This window comes from Amblyraja radiata, chromosome 19 (genome assembly GCF_010909765.2).
Source record: "Amblyraja radiata isolate CabotCenter1 chromosome 19, sAmbRad1.1.pri, whole genome shotgun sequence".
Taxonomy (NCBI): Eukaryota; Metazoa; Chordata; class Chondrichthyes; order Rajiformes; family Rajidae; genus Amblyraja; species Amblyraja radiata.
This window is the reverse complement of record NC_045974.1, coordinates 166,335-186,881: the sequence shown is the minus strand read 5'-3', so window position 1 is coordinate 186,881 and position 20,547 is coordinate 166,335. Positions and strand designations below refer to the sequence as shown.

The 20,547-nt window shown below is 44.7% G+C and overlaps 1 protein-coding gene across 4 annotated transcripts; it reads left to right on the top strand.

The window, feature by feature from the left end:
• The first annotated feature begins 758 nt into the window (after positions 1 to 758).
• lsmem1 (leucine rich single-pass membrane protein 1) lies at positions 759 to 12,177 on the top strand. 4 transcript variants are annotated; one of them, XM_033037384.1, is made up of 5 exons: positions 759 to 911; positions 2,285 to 2,417; positions 9,185 to 9,274; positions 9,588 to 9,701; positions 11,404 to 12,177. In XM_033037384.1, exons 2-5 carry the CDS (start codon positions 2,285 to 2,287, stop codon positions 11,550 to 11,552), a joined length of 486 nt encoding a protein of 161 aa, XP_032893275.1. In that variant the 5' UTR covers positions 759 to 911; the 3' UTR covers positions 11,553 to 12,177. The 4 variants fall into 4 exon arrangements, with proteins under 4 accessions (XP_032893275.1, XP_032893274.1, XP_032893273.1 ...); XM_033037383.1 differs by having other exon boundaries at positions 9,573 to 9,701; XM_033037382.1 differs by lacking the exon at positions 759 to 911 and having other exon boundaries at positions 2,125 to 2,417.
• Positions 12,178 to 20,547: the final 8,370 nt, after the last annotated feature.

The following is a 20,547-nucleotide window of genomic DNA, read 5'->3' as shown; positions in this document are numbered from 1 at the left end:
TGGTTTACACAAAAGGACACAAAGGCTGAAATAACTCAGAAGGTCAGGCAGCATCCATATAACAATTACAGTACGGAAACAGGCCATTTCGGCCCTTCTAGTCCGTGCCGAACACTTATTCTCACCTAGTCCCATCTACCTGCACTCAGACCATAACCCTCCATCCCTTTCCCTGGAGCAAGTGGATAAGGGAACGTTTCACAGCGTGCTGGAATAACTTAAGTGATGTTTTGGGTCAGAACCTTTCATTCTTTAGAGGGTTTCAAGAAATATGAGCCAAACCACAGGTAGATTGGACTAGATGGGACATCTTTTGTCAACTTGGGCTGAAGAAACTTTCTGTGCAGTATGATTATGGAGTAACTCAGTGGACCAGGCAGCATCTGTGGAGGGAATAGATAGACAACATTTCAGGTAGGGATCCTTCTTCAGACTGATTGATGAAAGGTTATTGTGTCATTCTAGTATCCTTTTCCATAGATCTGTGTCCCTGCTCATAAATACCATTAGGTGATTTAATTCACTAATTTAGCTTTTATTAAAATAAGGGAGAATTATATAAATAAAACAAGAAATTTGCCATAAATTATTTGTAATACACAATGCAGTTAAACACAGATCTCTGCTATAAGATGGTTCTTAGTGAATATTCCCATATCGGAGTTGATATTTAAAATTTGGAAACCCGAGTGCTATCTGTGGTCAGATCTATATTTGGATCAGTTGGGGGTTGATTTCCTGAGGCTCTCGGCAGGTCCAGAAGAACGCTGCCTCACAAAAGGGAATATCAAGTATTAACCGTTCAAACTCAAGTATTGCCTCAACTTGGCAATTTTTCTGGGGAACAGTTTAGTAGCCTGTTGGTTTTATTTATGCGAACCAGAATTCGAATCGATTTATAATTAAGCCTGGTAAGTAGATTTTATTTTTGTTGGCGGTGGTTGCAGCAACAACTGCTACAGTTAAGACACTTGAGTAACAACAACCCTTCACGTAACTAGTGGAGACTCAAGAGCTTGGTTTAATAATATGCAATGTGATAGAAGTTTCTTTACAAAGTTAATTTGAGAACAAATCTTGAAGCAAATCATTTTGGATGATGATCAAATTAATGGATAATTTACTTATTTTCAAATAGTGTATTTCTTTCAAACTCAATTAACAATTCTTCAAAGCCTCGTTGGTTTAAGTCAAATTCATTAACACTTTTGCCTATGCCATTTAGTCACATTTGGTTATAAAGACGGCTTTGCCTCTGAATTAGTTACTTGTCCTCACCCTTTATAGACAGCAGATGAGAGATGTTAAATTAAGCTCTAACGTCTGCCGTGCATCAGCAGAGTGCTTTTGGCAGATCTTTAATAGCCAAGTTGAAGAGCTGAATTTTTTTTTAATTGCTTTTAGAGAGATAACAATGAGCATGTTTTTATAAAATTGTCACAATTTTAAGAAAGGGACCAAGTCCAGAAATGATTTTTATCATATTGCTTCTTTATACTTCAATATTGGTTTTATATGTCTAGTTATTTTTTTTTAATGAATAATGAACCTTGCTAATATCGACAAATAAGAATCCGCAGATTTTATATTTCAGCATCCAAAAAATGTAAGCACTCAACAGTTCAGGTATTATCTGTGAAGTGAGAAACAGAATTAACACATCAATGGCCGGTGCAATGAGAGGTCATCGAACTGAGCTGTTTGTTAACTTCCTAGCTCCTCTCTCCATAACGCTGACCTAAGATCTTTGGCGCTGACTGAATCATTGGATACATCCAGATTTTTCAGCCTTACAGATGTTGAGGGTTTAGCAAGATGACTCAGCACTATTGATATGCTGTGTGAACCAGGGACAGGGTTGTGAATCAGGCATGTGGGACATGTCAAAAAATATCAGTGGTTACTTTCAGTGAAAAAAAGCAGCCTCAAAAGTGAATTGAATCACAAATCTCTGCACAAAATGATTACCACTGATCTAGAAAGTACTGGATCTTTGTCTTGTTATTTAATTATTGAAATTGGGGTTATATACTTTGTGGCTACTAAGTATGGCATATGTGACAATTCTTTTTTTAATGGTTCTTATATTACGGTTACAGATTGAAAATGTTTTTCCTTCAATCTTATTTTGGGTAGAAGAATCTTTCAAACAGCCACACATAACGTGCATATGAAAAAATATCTAAAAATAAGCGAATTGCTTAATAAAATCCAGAGTATCGAGTGTATGAACTACTTCAGGTTTATAATTTGGTATACTATACAAGTTTCTTCTTTCTACCAGATGAAAATGCAGAACGGTTTCAAGGACTTAACCCTTTTTGACTTAGATGGTGACAGCAGACTATACGTGGTTGATTCGATAAATAACTTGCACAGAGCCAATACTTGTGATGAACCCTGTGGCCCAATTTTAAGTAAGTACTAGACCAAGTGGGACCCGTTGGGCCCCATTCCCCCAACGCAATATTCCACCACTCACCTGTTCCCTCCCAATGCAATACTCCACCACTCATCCGTTTCCCCCAATGCAATATTCCACCACTCACCCATAGCCCCCAACTGCACAGGGGCATCTTATTTCCCCTCATCCCCTAGCACTCCTTCCTCCTCCCTCTTCTTTCCCTTCTCCTCCTCCACTCCCTCTCTCACCTATCCCTCTCCTTTCCCCTACCCTCAGTCATTCCCTCCCTCCATCTATAACCCCTCTCCCCTCCCTACCTCCTTCCTCTCTATCTGTTTAAATAACATTAAACAACAATCCTCTCCTTGTCCCCTCCCCCACTCCCTTCCTCTCCTTACAACAATGTTACAAATCTGTCATTGGACTGAGAGTCCTGTCTTTGTTAACATTGTCCATAACCCCTCTCCCCTCCCTACCACAAGTGGGACCCATTGGGCCTCGTTCCCCCAACGCAGTATTCCGGTCTGGAGCGGCAGGTGGGGGAGGGAAGATCACGGCCCCGGGCCCTGTCCATGTCTGTGTCCGGCGTGCTTTTATCGGGGACAGTGAGTTTTAAAAATGTAAATGAGATCCCATTGTGATGCGGTGGCGCTCACATCCCCCCCCCCCCCCCCCCCCCCCCCCCCCCCCCCCCCCCCCACAATGAAAACCTCAATTATTTTGTAAATGAACGGGCAGTTTATGTAAATAAGATCCCATTGTGATGTCATACGCTGCTACGGGTAAGTGGGGGGGTGCCGTTTAATTTTTTTAAAGTTTTAAATGCCAATAACTTGTAAAATATAACATCAATCTAAACGAACCTTGATACAAACCACCACATAACAATTGTGAGTAAGGTGGTCCAAAAATTGTAGCGCTATGATGTACCATTTTGGCATAATCTGATGACATCACCAAATCAGAGATCGCAGACGGGCACGCACGCACGCACACGCACACACATAGAAACAAACGATGAGAGTCTTAGTATAATAGATTATCGAAAAGTAGCATTTTCTCAGAGTTTTCCAGCTGCCGTGTAATCTCAGTTGGCAGCACTCTCGCCGCAGTCAGCAGATTGTGAGTATGTGCCCCAGGGTAGAAATCTCTGCTTAGTGATTCGTGCTAAACGCACAAGTTAGTAACAGCTGCTTGTTCTTTGGTTCCAAAATTCAAAATAGATTGCAATGCAGTGCCACTTTATTGAGTGTTCCATGCTCGAAACCAAGGTTGAATTTCCTTGAGAACAAAATCAAGGCATACCTCAAGGGAGTCAGAGGGCGAGCTGCACTATCTGGCATGTAGAACAGTACAGGACAGGAACAGGCCCTTCAGCCCACAATCACTGCTGAACATGACACTAAAACAAACGTCTGAAGAAGGGTTTTTGCCCAAAACGTTACCTATTTCCTTCGCTCCATAGATGCTGCTGCACCCGCTGAGTTTCTCCAGCATTTTTGTGTACCTTCGATTTTCCAGCATCTGCAGTTCCTTCTTGAACACTAAAACAAACTCTCCTGCACGTAATCCATATGTCTCCATTCCCTATCTTAAAGTCTCTGATCCACCACTATTGTATCATAAGAATAATAATAATTAGCCAAGTATGTTTTGCAACATATGAGGAATTTGCTTTGCCATAAATTCATACCAAAAAAGCCACAAGACACAACTACATAAAAAATTGACATAAACATCCACCACAGTGGCTCCTCCCCACTGTGATGGAAGGCAATAAAGTCTTCTTTTCTCCCGAGGTCGGGGGAGTCAAACCATCCGCAGCCGGCGATCGAAGATTCCATGTCGGGGCGATCAAAGCTCCCGCGACTTGGAGCTCCCGAAGTCGATCTTTAACCAGAGACCGTGAGCTCCACGTTGTTAAGTCCGCAGGCCCCCGCGGTTGGAGCTCTGAGGTCTAGAGATAAACTAAAACATACATTTTACAACAAATAAAAAATACAAAGAAGGAAAAAGCCGAGACCGTTGGCGAGGCAGCCATCGTATGCCGTCCCTTTGAAAAAGGTTAACTTATAACTAAACAAACAGGTTCACTTCTTAATAAACATACATCTCACAGTTTGGTAGACCAATTCAAAACTTTACTAATTATCGGCCGATGGAAGTGGCAAGGAAACCAAACCCCAGCCAAGTGAGCAACACAGACACTTAGCTGTCCTCTCTCCACTTCCCTGAACACAGAATTACATGATATTTACTGCTCTTTTGTCACCTAAGCACATTCTAAAGACATTAGTCATGGTCAGAGGTACAGTAAATACACATTACTACAGGATGCATCTGAGTTTGTCTCTTGTCAATCAACAGTCGCATCAAAGGCATCGGTCATTTGGTACAAGGCACTTGCATATCAAAGTCATCAGTCACTGCATACCTCAAAGGCATCGGACATTGTTTCAATACCCCTCATCAATTGGTAGACGCGTTTCAAAGTCATCGGTCATTATCTCAATACACAGCATCCTGGCCTTGCCTTTCTGTATCAATCTACTAGAGAAAAGCCTGCTATGAGACTAAATATGTGTAATCTAGCCCAGGAATCCATTTTATATTTTTATATTAAACATCATTCAGCCTTATCACCCTGCCTCCACCATTTGCAAAATTAGAGCACATGGTATTGGGGGTAGGGTAATGACTTGAATAGAGAACTGGTTGGCAGACAGGAAGCAAAGAGTAGGAATTAACGGGTCCTTTTCAGAATGGCAGGCAGTGACTAGTGGGGTGCCACAAGGCTCAGTGCTGGAACCCCGGTTGTTTACAATATATATTAATGATTTAGACGAGGGAATTAAATGTAACATCTCTAAGTTTGCAGATGGCACAAAGCTGGGTGGCAGTGTGAGCTGTGAGGAGGATGCTATGAGGCTGCAGGGTGACTTGGATGGGTTGGGTGAGTGGGCAGAAGCATGGCAGATGCAGTATAATGTAGATACATGTGGTGTTATCCACTTTGCTGGCAAGAACAGGAAGGCAGATTATTATCGGAATGGTGTCAGATTAGGAAAAGGGGAGGTGCAACGAGACCTGGGTGTGCTTGTACATCAGTCACTGAAAGTAAGCATGCAGGTCCAGCAGGCAGTGAAGAAAGCTAATGGCCTTCATTGCTAGAGGATTTGAGTTTAGGAGCAAGGAGGACCTACTGCAGTTGTACAGGGCCCTGGTGAGACTGCACCTGTAGTATTGTGTGCAATTTTGGTCTAATTTGGGGAAGGACATTATTGCTATTGAGGGAGTGCAGCTTAGGTTCACCAGGTTAATTCCCGGGATGGCGGGACTGACGTATGATGAAAGAATGGGTCGACTGGGCTTGTATTCGCTGGAATTTAGAAGGATGAGAGGGAATCTGATAGAAACATATAACATTCTTAGAGGTTTGGACAGGGTAGATGCACGAAAAATGCTCCTGATGTTGGTGGAGTCCAGAACAAGGGGTTACAGTTTAAGAATAAGGGGTAGCTATTTAGGACTGAGATGAGGAACAACTTTTTCACCCAGAATTGTGAATCTGTGTGGAATTCTCTGCCACTGTACGTAGTGGAGGCCAATTCACTGGATGTTTTCAAGAGAGCGTTAGATTTAGCTCTTAGGGCTAAGGGAATCAAGGGATATGGGGGCAAAGCCTGAACGGGGTACTGATTTTGGATGATCAGCCATGATCATATTGAATGGCGGTGCTGGCTCGAAAGGCCAAATGGCCTACTCCTGCACCTATTTTCTATGTTCTATGTACAACTTGGCAGCACGTTTAAGGCACCCACCACCCTTGGCGTAAAAACCTGTCTCGCAAATCTGCTTAAATGTTGGCTCCTCTCAATTTAAAGCTATGCCCTCTAGTATTTGATATTTCCACCCTGGAAGTTCTGCCCTATCTGCACCCACTTCAGTTCTCTCTCAGATGGTTATGAATAATTTAATTTCATTCTTCAAAGGAGAGCAAGAGAGTTGTCCACTCGTGATCCCTCAACCAACCTTTAAACCAATGCTGTTCTGGATCTTTGTCGTGCAGGAAGTGTCTGCCACTTCTTCTACATTAACTGTAGTTGTGTCAGCGAGCTTGAGTGATGCAATCTAACCCTAACCCTGATTTACTTTAACTTTCTCACCCTAACCCGTACCTCTGCCCTGGAAAAAACATTCTATCTGTTCTATCAATGCCCCTTGTAATTTTTAACCCTCTGTATCATCACCACTCAGCCTCCTAAACTCCAGTGAGAATAAACCCAGTCTGTAACATCTTTGCTTATAACTGCAGCCCTCCATTCCACACACTGTTCTGGTGAATCTCTTCTGCACTCTCTCAACTGCAACCACATCCTTCCTGCAGCATGGTGTCCAGAACCCAGTATTCTAGTCTAAACAATGTTTTGTACAACTGCAATGTGACATCCCCCTTCATACACTCAATGCCTCCACCTCTGAAGACAAGCATAGCAAATCATATGAGATAGGAGCGTAATTAGGCCATTCGGCCCATCAAATCTACTCCGCCATTCAATCATGGCTGATCCATCTCTCCCTCCTAACCCCATTCTTCTGCCTTCACCTCATAAATTCTGATACCTGTACTAATCAAGAATCTATCTATCTCTATCTTAAATATATCCACAGCCTTCTGTGGTAAAGAATTCCACCGATACACCACCCTCTGACTGAAGAAATTCCTCCTCAAATACAAATGCTATTTTTGCTATCCTATCCATCCATAGCTCTCTGAAAGAGGTGACATAGACTTGCACTGAATATTGTACCCTTTTCCTGTGCACTGTGGGCAGCTCGTATTCATGTTTCGTCTTTTCTTTGACTGGATAGCGTGCAAACAAAAGCTTTTCACTACGTGACAATAATTAACGAAGCTTTATACACTAATACTCCTTGGGTCTTGCTATTTACTCTGACTTTCCAAAGTGCATGACCCCGCTTGCCTGGGTTGAATCTCACCTGTCAATCTCCCACTTACCAGTTGCTCCATGTCCCCTTGTATCCTTAGACAAACTGCTTTTTCTGCAACTTCACCAATTTTCCTATTGTCTGCAGAGTTACTAATCACAGAATCTACATTCTCAGCCCAGTCCGATATAACAAGCAACAATGATCCCTGCATACCCCTGTAACATTTGTTACAGATTCAGAGTCAGGAAAACTGTGGCTGCTAACAATGGTAACTTTCAGAGAAGAGAATGGAGAAAAGGCAGAAATAAAGTAAATATTATATAGTTATTTTATTATCGATTCATTCAGGTTTGAAAACACCCTCGAGTCTGCAGGGATCTTTCATCTCCCATTTACACTCATGCCATTTTATTTTCCCCATATCCCTGTTGGTTTCCCCCAAATCTGCCACTCACATTCAGGGGCCTACTAACTCGTACGTCTTTGGGATGTGGAAGGAAACCGGAGCACCCGGAGGAAACCCAGACAGGCACAGGGAGAACGTGCAAACTCCACGCAGACAGCGCCTGAGGTCAGGATCCTACCCTTGACACTGGAGTTGTGCCACAGTGACACCGAATTTAACCGACAATAATTGTTATTCTTTATCAGTCTGATAAAACAACAACCATTTTGTTCAGTTTGTGTCCTCCTTTAGTGGGCATGGTGAGCTTTAGAGATGGCGCCCAACAGGCGACTATTTGTGTGCTTGCCACCGAGGCAGATCTACAATTGCATATTACAATCGGTCCGCACTCTGAAATCTCTATATTCCCTTATCATGTATCTGTCTGTACACTGTAAATGGAGCGATTGTAATCATGTATTGCTGAATGGTGAGCACCAACACTATACCTCATTACACGTAACAAGTAACTGAACTGTAAACTAAATCCCATTGGCTGTGGCTATTCTTTACAAGGCCTCTGGAAACACTTTTACAACCGTGGCAACATATTGAATGAGAGATGCTGTTCAGGGTATTAGAAGACAACAAAACTTTCATACAGTAAATCCTCTGTAAGTCATTGAAGATGAAGACAGTCACATCAGTTGACTGCAGTCATGTTATTTACCACCAGGGGCGCCGAACGATTGGCAGCCCCGCCAACAGTCTGCTTGTTTTTTCGTGTTTTTTATTTTTAGTGTGTTTTATAAGTTTGTGTAAATGTTCTCCGGTTTGTTTTATGTGGGGGGAGGGGGAGGGGAGGGGGAACTTATTTTTTCAGTTTCTTACCTTGCCGGTGATGCGATGTTTCCGGGTCGTGTCTCCGGTCACTCTGCGGCCTAACATCAGTGGAGCTGGAGGCCTCCTTGGACTGACTTTGAGCCCCACTGCTGGGATCGCTCCAACTGCGGCCAGCGGACTTTACCATCAAGGGCTCGCAGTCTCGGGAGAGGCCGAGTCGGGAGCTCCAACGACACAGAGACTCAACCAGCCCCGACGTGGGGATCGATCGCCCGGCGCGGGGGAGCTGACATCCCCCCGATGCAGGAGCTGATCTCCCCGATGCGGAGGGCCCGAACGCTGGCTACAGGAGTCAACGGAGGGCTCGAGGCCCCCGACCGCGGGATAGCGAAGGGAAGTGATTGAACATTTTTCGCCTTCCATCACAGTGAGGAATGTGGAGGAGTCACTGGTGGATGTTCATGTTAAAATGTATTTTGTGTTCTGTTGCTTTTTATTTGTATGACTGACTTGGCAAATGAAATTCCTCGTATGTTACAAAACATACTTGGCTACTAAAGTATTATTGTGATTGTTATTTCCGTGTAACTCTCTCCTAGATACCGTCGAATGTCCCAGCGGTGCCGAGAACATTGAAGCTTCCACCAAGGAATTATTGTCTGATAACAAGAAGGAGGAATCGGAGATTGGTAGGTGACAGGGTCAGAGTCAAGATCAGTCTCCACTCCTGGGTTTTTGTCATGAGGTTCATTTCAAAAGGGATTAAATAATTACCATGCATAAGATCAAATACATTGTCGTACTAAAATGCAAAGGTGCTAATGATCTCACACTTCTTCAGCATTAAGTCATTAGTGTATTTCTTCAATTAAAATTGTCTTAGTGTATTAGATAATAGGTTATTCAAAAATTTTAAAAATCAGCTTAAAATGAGGGAGATAAAACAAATATTGCATTTACGGTCATTGTTAATTCTCACACCTGCAGCTGTTGACTCCACAGCAAACGGCAGTCGATGTTCGCCCTCACGGCTGAAGAAAGGGCTGCTGCTGGCGGTCGTGATGTTGCTGTTGATGGTCAGCTTTGTCCTGGCTGCTCTTGCCATCATTTTTATTGGTGAGCGTTGCATGTTGTGGCATGTTGTATGTGCTCCCCATGTTGTATGTTGTGGATACGTGTATGGCCTCAGTGTTGTATGTTGTGGGATACATGTACATGTTCATTGTTGCATGTATATCTGTACAGGCTGCGTGTTGTATGTTCTGGATATGTGTGCCGCATCAGTGTTGTATGTATACACGCCTGGGCTCTGTGTTGTATGTTGTGGATAGCTGGATCCATGTTATGTTGTGGATACATGTGCAGGCTCTGTGTTGTATGTTGTGGATACATGTGCAAGCTCCATGTTGTATGTTGTGGATACATGTGCAGGCTCCGTGTTGTATGTTGTGGATACATGTGCAAGCTCCATGTTGTATGTTGTGGATACATGTGCAGGCTCCGTGTCGTGTGTTGTGGATACATGTGCAGGCTCCGTGTCGTGTGTTGTGGATACATGTGCAGGCTCCATGTTGTATGTTGTGGATACATGTGCAGGCTCTGTGTTGTATGTTGTGGATACATGTGCAGGCTCCATGTTGTATGTTGTGTCTCATGTGCAGGCTCCGTGTTGTATGTTGTGGATGCATGTGCAGGCTTCGTTGTATGTTGTGGATACATGTGCAAGCTCCATGTTGTATGTTGTGGATACATGTGCAGGCTCCGTGTTGTATGTTGTGGATACATGTGCAAGCTCCATGTTGTATGTTGTGGATACATGTGCAGGCTCCGTGTCGTGTGTTGTGTCTCATGTGCAGGCTCCGTGTTGTATGTTGTGGATACATGTGCAAGCTCCGTGTTGTATGTTGTGGATACATGTGCAGGCTCCGTGTTGTATGTTGTGGATACATGTGGTGGGTCTGTTGTGTGTTGCTTCATTATGCCTCTTCTGGATGCTCAAGTATCAATGAATCACTGGATCTGCTGGACACATGGAGATATCAGACACGGTGTGAATGTCATGTCAACAACGTATGACTGGCAGCATAGGAGTCTGATTTAAAAAAAAGCTAAAGGCAAAATTAGGGGAAACTAGTGACCACGTTTGCTCTATTATAAAGGATAAAAGATTCCAAACCAACTTCAGTGCCAGAGGTTTGTTGACATCTGATATCAGGATCATACCCACCTCCCAAATGTAGAGGTTGTGGGTTTAGGAGACGTTTTGGAGGTAAATATGTTGTTAGAGCATCTGTGGCAGATGGTGATGATACCAAACCATGGGCAATGATGGATGTTGAAGACTTCAACCAGAGGACATACTCTGCCTATGCTACTTCCAATCTTAAGCCACAAAGTGCTGGAGTATCTCAGTAAGTCAGGCAGTATCTCTGGAGAACACGGATATATGATATATTGGGACGGGAACCAATGAAGGAATCCCAAGGCCCACCCTTAGTTGGTGATACGGATAAATTGGTCAGAGAGTGAGTTTCAGGGGCTTTGCCAAGAAGCGAGCAGAGGTCTGGTTTCAATGTTGCCACAAGGCTCCCGTGTTCGTTGTTCCGTGTTCATGATGTTCCCGTGCTAATTCCAGAGCTGGCATCCTCGTTCAATGGCCGTTTAATGTGAAATCCCCAAAGTGCATGACTAGCAGAATATTTGCATGGAAATCATATTTGGATTCTGCGTGCATTTCATATGAAAAGGGATGGACTTTATGAAAGCAATTTCAATTTGACTAATGGAAATTTAAACAGCACAATCCCTCTTGTTGTAGTGAGGATGGATGATCAGCTCGATTACATTTTGGCAAAGGTAACCGCAGAAGGGAAAGAAATGAAAGAAATGAAGATTCTGATGATGAACCACCTCAACTTCTCAAACAACAGCGATGTGCCTGGAATATTTCCCAACCAAAGGCCTTGACAACAAAATCAAATCTTCATTGCTGTACAGGTTTACAAAAGTACTATTGGAAAAATCAAAACTTCACCTGAAATGTGTCTCAGAGTGCTTCCGATGTCATTCAAACAGTGCTTGCATTATCAGCCCGGATGCTGGAAGAATGTGTCCGTCCGGTCAGCAACAGGTTCAGAGCAAGAATGTCCCTAAAACAGTTCATCATGCAGGAATTATTACCCAGAAAATATTAATAACTTGTCTGAGAATAATCCATCAACTTTAAAATCTGAAGCAACATTTTTCCACTTGAACCAGTGATGACGCGTATTATTTGTAGCAGATTTATTTTTTCATTTTGACAAATGTGAAAAATTCTGTATCAAGGAAACTATCCATTTCTACATTATGTTGCATCTTTCTGCTGTGCATTCAGCTTAGAGATAGATACTTTAGCGATACAGCGTGGAAACAGGCCCTTCAGCCCATCGAGTCCACACAGACCAACGATCACCCTATATGCTAACCTACACACACGCGGGACAAATTTACAACTTACCAAAACCAATTAACCCACAAACCTGTACGTCTTTGGAGTGTGGGAGGAAACCGGAGCACCCAGAGAAAACCCACCTGGTCACAGGGAGAACGTACAAACTCCGTACAGACAGCACCCGTAGTCAGGATTAAACCCGGGTCTTTGGGCAATGTAAGGCAGCAACTTTACCGCTGTGCCACCATGCCACCCATGTAATGATTCTGTGATTAGAGTTGCTGCCTCGCAGCGCCAGGGATCCGGGTTCGATCCTGACCTCAGGTGCTGTCTGTATGGAGTTTGTACGTTCTCCCTGTGACCTGCGTGGGTTTTCCCCAGGTGCTCCAGTCCACTACAACTTTCAAACTAGCTCCAAACTACAGAGACTTGGGGGAATTGTAGTTTTGTTCGGCACGAACTTGTAGGGCCGAGATGGCCTGTTTCCGTGCTGTAATTGTTATATATTATATATTATTACTAATAAATCTGTCAATAATATATTCAATATGAAACACTTTGGATATAAGGAAAGGTTTAGAGGGATATGGGACAAACTAGGGCACTAGCTTAGATGGGCCCCGATGTGGTTGGCATGGATGCGTTGGGCCGAAGGGCCTGTGTCCGTGCTGCATGACTCTATTTTCATTGCACCTGTATCTCACCATACTTGTTCATATGACAATAAACTCAACTTGACTTGGCTCTGTCGCATCTGTTCTGAGATAATGCCAGATATCTGACATGTCCTCCTTGTCACGAAACATGGCTTCCAAATGTGCAGAATTTTTAATAAGCAGAATTAGGGCAGGCTGCTCGTCCATTCAATCATGGCTGATCTATCTTTCCCTCTCAACCCCATTCCCCTGCCTTTCCCCCATAACCTTTGACACCTGTACTAATCAAGAATCTGTCACTCTCCACTTTAAAAATACCCATCAACTTGGCCTCCACAGCAGTTTGCGGCAATGAATTCCACAGATTCACCACTTGCTGACAACAGAAATTTATCCTCATCTCCTTTCTAAAGGTCCGTCCTTTTATTCTGACTTAGTGAAACAAATAATTTAAACAATAAGTTTTGTGAAGATGTATATTTAAAAAAAATGTCTTTTACCTTGCCAGAGAGATGCGATTTTAAAATCTGGATCGTATCTCTGGTTGCTCTGCGGCCTAACATCATGGAGTTGGCGGCCTGGCTCGAGACTGACTTTGAACCCACCGCAGGGCTGTGGACCTACCATCGGAGCCTGCGATCCCTTGCCTGTGATCGACCCGGAGGAGGCGCTGTCCTGAACGGCTGCCTGTCCTGCTGCTGTCCGTTTTTTTCCCCTTCTTTTTTATTATTTTTAGTACGTTAAGTGTGCAGTCAGGGGGTCAAATCTTTTATGTGTGGGGGGGTGGTGGGGGGAAGGGGGAAACTGCTTTTCAAGTCCCTACCTGGTCGGAGGGGTTGCCTTCCTCCGAGCAGCGTCTTCGACCTGTCCTCGCGGCCTACCAGCGGGTCTTGGAGCGACGTTTCCCTGAGAGGACCTGGCCAGAACATCGGCTTTGGCGGCGGCGCAGCGCTGGAGCGCTATTGCGGAGCGGGCGATGCCTTTCCTGGGTCGCCGCGCTGGAACTCCAGTATGCTGGGACCGCAGATGAGAACATCGTGGAGCTGCGATTCTGTGGAGCGGCCAGCTGCGGCGCTGAACTTTACATCTCGGAGCCTGGGATCTCTTGCCGAGATCGCCAGTGTGTGGAGCTCCGTTCGGCGCGGTCTGTTGGCTTGGAAGCCGCGGTCTCCGGTGGGAAGGCGGCCGTTCCTGGCACCCCAAGCCGCTGGGGGTTCTCCCGACGCCGGAGCACCATCACCCTGCGAGAACATCGGGCGCCGTGGCGGCGACTGTGGAGGCCTCAATAGGCCCGACTTTGGGTGGACAAGAGGATGGGGATGTTTGTGTTTTGGTGTTGAATTTCTTCTTGAATGCTTTGTTGTATTTTTTATTAGTGTGCTGCAAGGACATCTGAATTTCCCCTGAATAAGGGGATTAATAAAGTCTAAACTAATCTACCACGGCCTGCGGATTTCAACATCGAGGAGCTCACAGTCTCAGGTAAAGACTGATGTCAGGAAGCTCCAAGTCGCAAGAGGTTCGACTAGCCCCGACCCGGTGTGCGATCGCCCGGCGCTGGTAGCTGAGATCCCCCCGATGCGGGAACTTGATTGCCCCGATGTGGGGGGATCGACCGCTGGCTACGGGAGACAAGATCACCCCGACAACGGAAGGTTCAAGTGCCCCGACTGCGGGAGATCAAAGAAGGGAAGAAGTTTTAAATTTTTTTTACCTTCCATCACAGTGAGGAACGTGGGAGTCGCTGTGGTGGCTGTTCATGTAAAAAATTTATTTAGGTGTCTTGTTGCTCTTGATTGCCACTATATGGCAATCTGAAATTCACTGTACCTTAATTGGTACATGAGACAATAAACAAACCTTCAACCTTAAGTCTTAACTTTGAAATCCTGTGCCCATGTTAACTAAATGTGCAGTCTCGACCCAAAACATTACCCATTCCTTCTCTCCAGAGATGCTGCCTGTCCCGCTGAGTTACTCCAACTTTTTGTGTCTATCTTCGGTTTAAACCAGCATCTGCAGTTCCTTCTTACACAACGCATAGTGAGAGTTCTCTCTTTGGGGATTTTTACCCGGTTTGTTGAAATAAGTTAAAATCAAAAAGCAGAAGATAAATAAATTGTTCTTTGATTCTCTTCCACACCATTCAAGGATTAATCTAATCACATTGCTTGCTGAATTGGACACCTTCAGCTGCAGAGGCAGAGGAAGTGTTTGTCTGATGTTGTGGACAGGTTGGCATTCTGTGAAAAGTTATGGAGAATACAAAGATAGAACATCTGTCGAACTCCTCTGCTGTCATTCCATCATAAGCTGCACGATCAGTTTCCTCTTCTGGCGGATTTGTGCAAAATGTGTGGAGAGGCACGGTGGCGCAGCGAGTGGAGTTGCTGCCTTACAGCACCAGGGACCCAGGTTCCATCCTGATTACGGGTGCTGTCTGTATGGAATTTGTACATTCTCCCCGTGCTCTGGTTTCCTCCCACTTTCCAAAGACGTGCAGTTTTGTAGGTTAATTGGCTTTGTAAATTGTCAGTTGTCCCTCGTGTGTAGGATAGTGCATGTGTGAACAGGTGATTGCTGGTTGGTGCAAACTCAGTGGGCCGAAATATCTAAAGTATAAAAGAGATATTTTGGTATCTGACTTCTTCATTTCCAATATCATCAGACACTCAACTCACTGGGCTGAACTATGGGATACAAAGCAAGACCTTCATTGACTGCTGGAAGACTATCAGCTCTGTTTAAAATTGTGAAGTCTACCAGAAATCTGGTTCTCCACAGAAGAAACTGCCCAGAGAAACAGAGTATTTCCAACCGGCACATCCTAAAGGGAGTGTGTTCAACCGGGGAGCAAAAGTCAGCCAAGACCTTGCGCAATAGGCAACTCCAAACATCTGTTCACAAAATGTACAATTCACAGCCTGGATTATAGTTTTATACAGAGGATGAACAAGGTATGACTAGAAATGCATTGGTCAGAAACAGGATGCCAGGAATTATTCATATGCATAAATCCGGAAGTGGCGGCGCTGGGAACGGCTGCGGCTCGCCTGCAGTCCGTTTGTCTTTTACTTTTTTGTGTTGTATTTTTTTCGTTTTGTCTAGTTACGTTTTTGGTTTTAGGTCGTGTTTATGTGGGGGGGGGGGGTGAAACGGGGCTTGCTGTCTCTCCCTTCGGGGGAATACGACCTTTTTGTCGTATCCCCCTTCTCTGCCTCCGTCTACACTGATGCCTAATGGCGGAGCTGGCGACCTCGGGACTCTGGAGGCAGCTGACAGGACTCGCCCTGAGCTCGCTCCCGTGAGGGTGGCCCAGCCCGGGGCTGGAACTGCGCTCTCGTGAGAGCGGCCTGGCTAGGGGCTGAGATTTTCCCGTGAGGGGCTGTGGCCCGTCGGAGTGGCCCAGCCCGAGGGTGGAACGGCACTCACGTCGGAGTGGCCCAGCCCGAGGGTGGAACGGCACTCACGTGAGGGCGATCCGGCTCGGGGCTGGAACGGTGCTCCGGTGGCTGGGACGGCGTTCTGGCGGCGGTGACCCGAGTCCGGGGTTCAGCCGCGGGCCAGCGGCTGCGTATGCTGGACTGGAGGGCGGCAGCTTCGACCACCCCCGGGCCGCGGTGTTTGAACCGGCCCGTTTGCGGGGTTCGGTGAGCCGCGGGACTGTTGTGCCATCGCCCGGTGGGGAATCGCCTCAGCGCAGAGGGAGAAGAGGAGGGAAGAGACAGTAACCCTAAGATTTTTGCCTCCACCACAGTGAGGAGGTGCTTGGAGGATACACTGTGGTGGTGTTAATTTGTGTTTATTGTTGTTTATTATTGTATGTATGACTGCAGGCACGAAATTTCGTTCAGACCGTAAGGTCTGAATGACAATAAAGGTATTCAATTAAATCAATCAATTCAATTCAATTATGAATACTGACATATTCTACCGACTATTTTACTCAATTTTGTACAAAAAGACAAGCCTTTATCTATTTAATATATGTTAACTCAACACAAGTCATACATTAAACACAGGACCTGCTGATTTTATAGTTTACCTACTCACCTAGTTCTCTTGTGGAGCGAGATCTACACACGCATGACTCGATTCTGAACTAGTCATAATCATAGTTTGCAAATGACATTTTTATTTTCTACATATGTTGCATTGTTCCATAATATTGTCCTGATTAGCAGTACATGAAGAGAGCGAACTGGAACAGACAAGATGACCAGGTGAAGAGTAGACAAGATGTTTGTGTCTTTACAGATGAAACAACAACCACCTTCATTGCTGGAACACCACCTCCATCAAGCACAAAAATATTCCAACAACGTGACGCGTAATCACTTGCTTTCTCAAAATAAAGCAATTTTACAACATTGCCAATTCAGCTCCGAAAATGAAAGAATTGATGTAATGTTTCTATTTATATATATTTAAACTGAAGACATAGTAAGCACTAAATATTTTTAAGCAGCAATAAACTGATGTTGCAAATAGCTTGAATAGAAACTTGGAATAATATAGCATGGAAGGAGGCCAAGTGGAAGAGAACAAGATGAAAGTGTTGAGAGGAACATACACATGTATCCTATAAATTAAAAGTTTTATTTCCTTTGGTTTACACTATTGTCTTGCTGGATTATGCATTATAACTTGAAGGTGCTAGGGGGTGCTAGGGAAATGATTGTATTATTTCCCCATGCAACAAGCAAGATAAGATGTCTAGGTAAGGTCCAAGACACTAAAGATCTGACACGGGAAGTTACAGTATTTCAATCATCTGCACTCTGCTCAAGAGATCATAGATGAGATGAGCAGAGCATATCACCTAAATGTCACGTGGACCACCATCGAAGAATATCTTCAATGTTGAACTAGAGGAATAAAGACCAGAAGAAAAGTCACCATTGAGGTGAGGATCATGATTGCCACTAAAATATTTGTACGTCATTAAGCTGGTAACTAAATCCAGTCTGTTACAAAATCAAACATTGCCCAGGCTGACGAAGGGTCCTGACCTGGAACGTCACCTATCCATGTTCTCCAGAGATGTTGCCTGACCCGCTGAGTTACTCCAGCACTCTGTGAAACATCGCCTATCCATGTTCTCCACAGATGTTGCCTGACCCACAGAGTTACTCCAGCACTCTGTGAAACGTCACCTATCCATGTTCTCCACAGATGCTGCCTGACCCACTGAGTTATTCCAGCACTCTGTGAAACGTCACCTATCCATGTTCTCCACAGATGTTGCCTGACCCGCTGAGTTACTCCAGCACTCTGTGAAACATCACCTATCCATGTTCTCCACAGATGCTGCCTGACCCACTGAGTTACTCCAGCACCGTATCCTTCTGTAGCAATTTCTACACAATAAACAAAAGCAATAATACACTAGGTTTTGTTGGCAAATTTGAACGTGGCTTACTATGGTAAATCATTGAGTGTGAACTTTTGTCTTTACACGACTTACTGTATTATTACCACTAGATGGGGTGCAATTATTAACTGGCAGATTTTATTTTTGAAAGCTGTAAAACAGAAAATGATGGAAGAACTCAACAGATCAGGTGACATCTGTGTAAAGGGAAACAAGGTTGAAGACCTGTCAGAAGTTAGAAGGAGAATGGAAAAACGAATGTGGGAGACGGACACCATTAATTATGTGTGATCAGACATATCATAGGGACAAGCTGTTGAAGGCATTTGTTTGACAGGTTAAGGTGCACAGCCACAATGAGAAAACATAAGTCATAAAATGCAGAATTGTAGGAATTGTCCAGCAGATTAGCTGAGCAATATTGCAACTAATAGCCAGCAGAACTGGCCAGGATTTGGCCTTTCCTCCAGCTTTCCTGCTGTCACACCTTACCAGAGAGTCGTATCTTTCCCCATTCTGATGCTGGTCTCCCAGGTAGATAGGCTTGTCTGACCTGTGGTCTCTCACAGGGCAGTAATGTCATGTCAGCACCTGACTTCCAGAACAAAGAAGTGGAGCACAGCAGGCCCCTTGGGCAACAGTGACCATGAAATGGTGGAATTCTGCATTAGGATAGAGAGTGACACATTTAATTCAGAGACTAGGGTCCTGAACTTGAATAAAGGAGACTTTGAAGGTATGTAACGGGAATTGGCTAGAATAGACGGGCAAATTATACTTAAAGGATTGACAGTGGAGATGCAATGGTGAAGATTTATAGACTGCATGGATGAACTCCAGAAATTGTTCATCCCTGTCTGACGAAAAAATAAAACTGGGAAGGCGGCTCAACCGTGGCTGACGAGGGAAGTCAAGGATAGTGTTAAAGCCAAGGAAGAGGCATATAAATTGGCCAGAAGAAGTGGCAAACCAGAGGACTAGGAGAAATTTAGAACTCATCAGAGGAGGACAAAGGGGTTAATTAAGAGGGAGAAAAAAAGAGCATGAAAGAAAGCTTGCAGGGAATATAAAAACTGACTGTAAAAGTTTGTTTAGATATGTAAAAAGGAAAAGATTAGTGAAGACAAATATAGTTCTCTTACTGTCAGAGACAGGTGAATTTATAATGGGAAACAAGGAAATGGCAGAACAGTTAAACGAGTACTTAGGTTCTGTTTTCACTAAGGAAGACGCACACAATCTCCCAGAAATACTAGGGGACTGAGGATCTAGTGGGAGAGCCATGGCTCAGGCCCAGGACAGAAAGGTCGGATTCCGAATGGGAGGGGGAGTTGAAGTGCTGAGCCACTGGGAGATCAGGTTGGTTAATGCGAACTGAGCACCCGGTGGCTCAGCACTTCACTATGAACATTGACCTCCAATTTCAGGTAGTCCTTGCTTTCTCCCTCCTTCCCCTCCCCTTTCCTGCTCTTCCAGTCTACCATCTCCGCATCTTCCTTTCTTCTTCCCGGCCCCCCCCCCCCTCCCCCACCTCCACATCAGTCTGAAGAAGGGTCTCGACCTGAAACGTCACCTATTCCTTCGCTCCATAGATGCTGCCTCGCCCACTCAGTTTATCCAGCATTTTTGTCTACCTTGGATACCAGGTCCATTTCAGAATGGCAGGCAGTAACTAGTGTGGTGCCGCAAGTCTCGGTGCTGGGAGTGCAGGGTAGGTTTATCAGGTTAATTGCCGATATGGCGACACTGACATACGATGAAAAAATGGGTCGACTGGGCTTGTATTCACTGGAATTTAGGATGAGAGGGGATCTTATAGAAACATATACATTTCTTAGATGATTGGACAGGCGAGATGAAGGAAAAAATGTTCCAGATGTTGAGGGAGTCCAGAACCAGGGGTCACACCGTTTAAGAATAAGGGGTAGGACATTTCGGACTGAGAAGAGGAAAAACATTTTCACCCAAAGATGTGAATCTGTGGAATTCTCTGCCACAGAGGGCAGTGGAGGCCAATTGACGAGGGGGGGAGAGAGGAAAGAGAGAGGAGGAGAGGGAGGGAGAAGGAGAGGGGGAGGGGGAGGGGGAGAGAGGGAGATTTAGCTCTTGGGGCTAACGGAATATGGGGAAAAAGCATGAACCGGATACTGATTTTAGATGATCAGTCATGATCATATTGACAGTGCAGCCATGATCTAATGACAAGATCGCCAGGTCACAACTGGAGACCAGGCTCTGCTTCATCGATATTAATGCTCACACATTGATGGCAAAAGTGTAACAACTGCAGGTACACACATGCTGCAGCATGTATACACACACGCACAGGCACGCACGCACACACAGGCACGCACACATAGGTACACACACACAGGCACGCACACACACAGGCACGCAGACACACACGGGCATGCACACACACAGGCACACACACACAGGTATGCACACAGAGGCATGCACACAAACACACACGCCACACCCCTCACGCACACAAACACA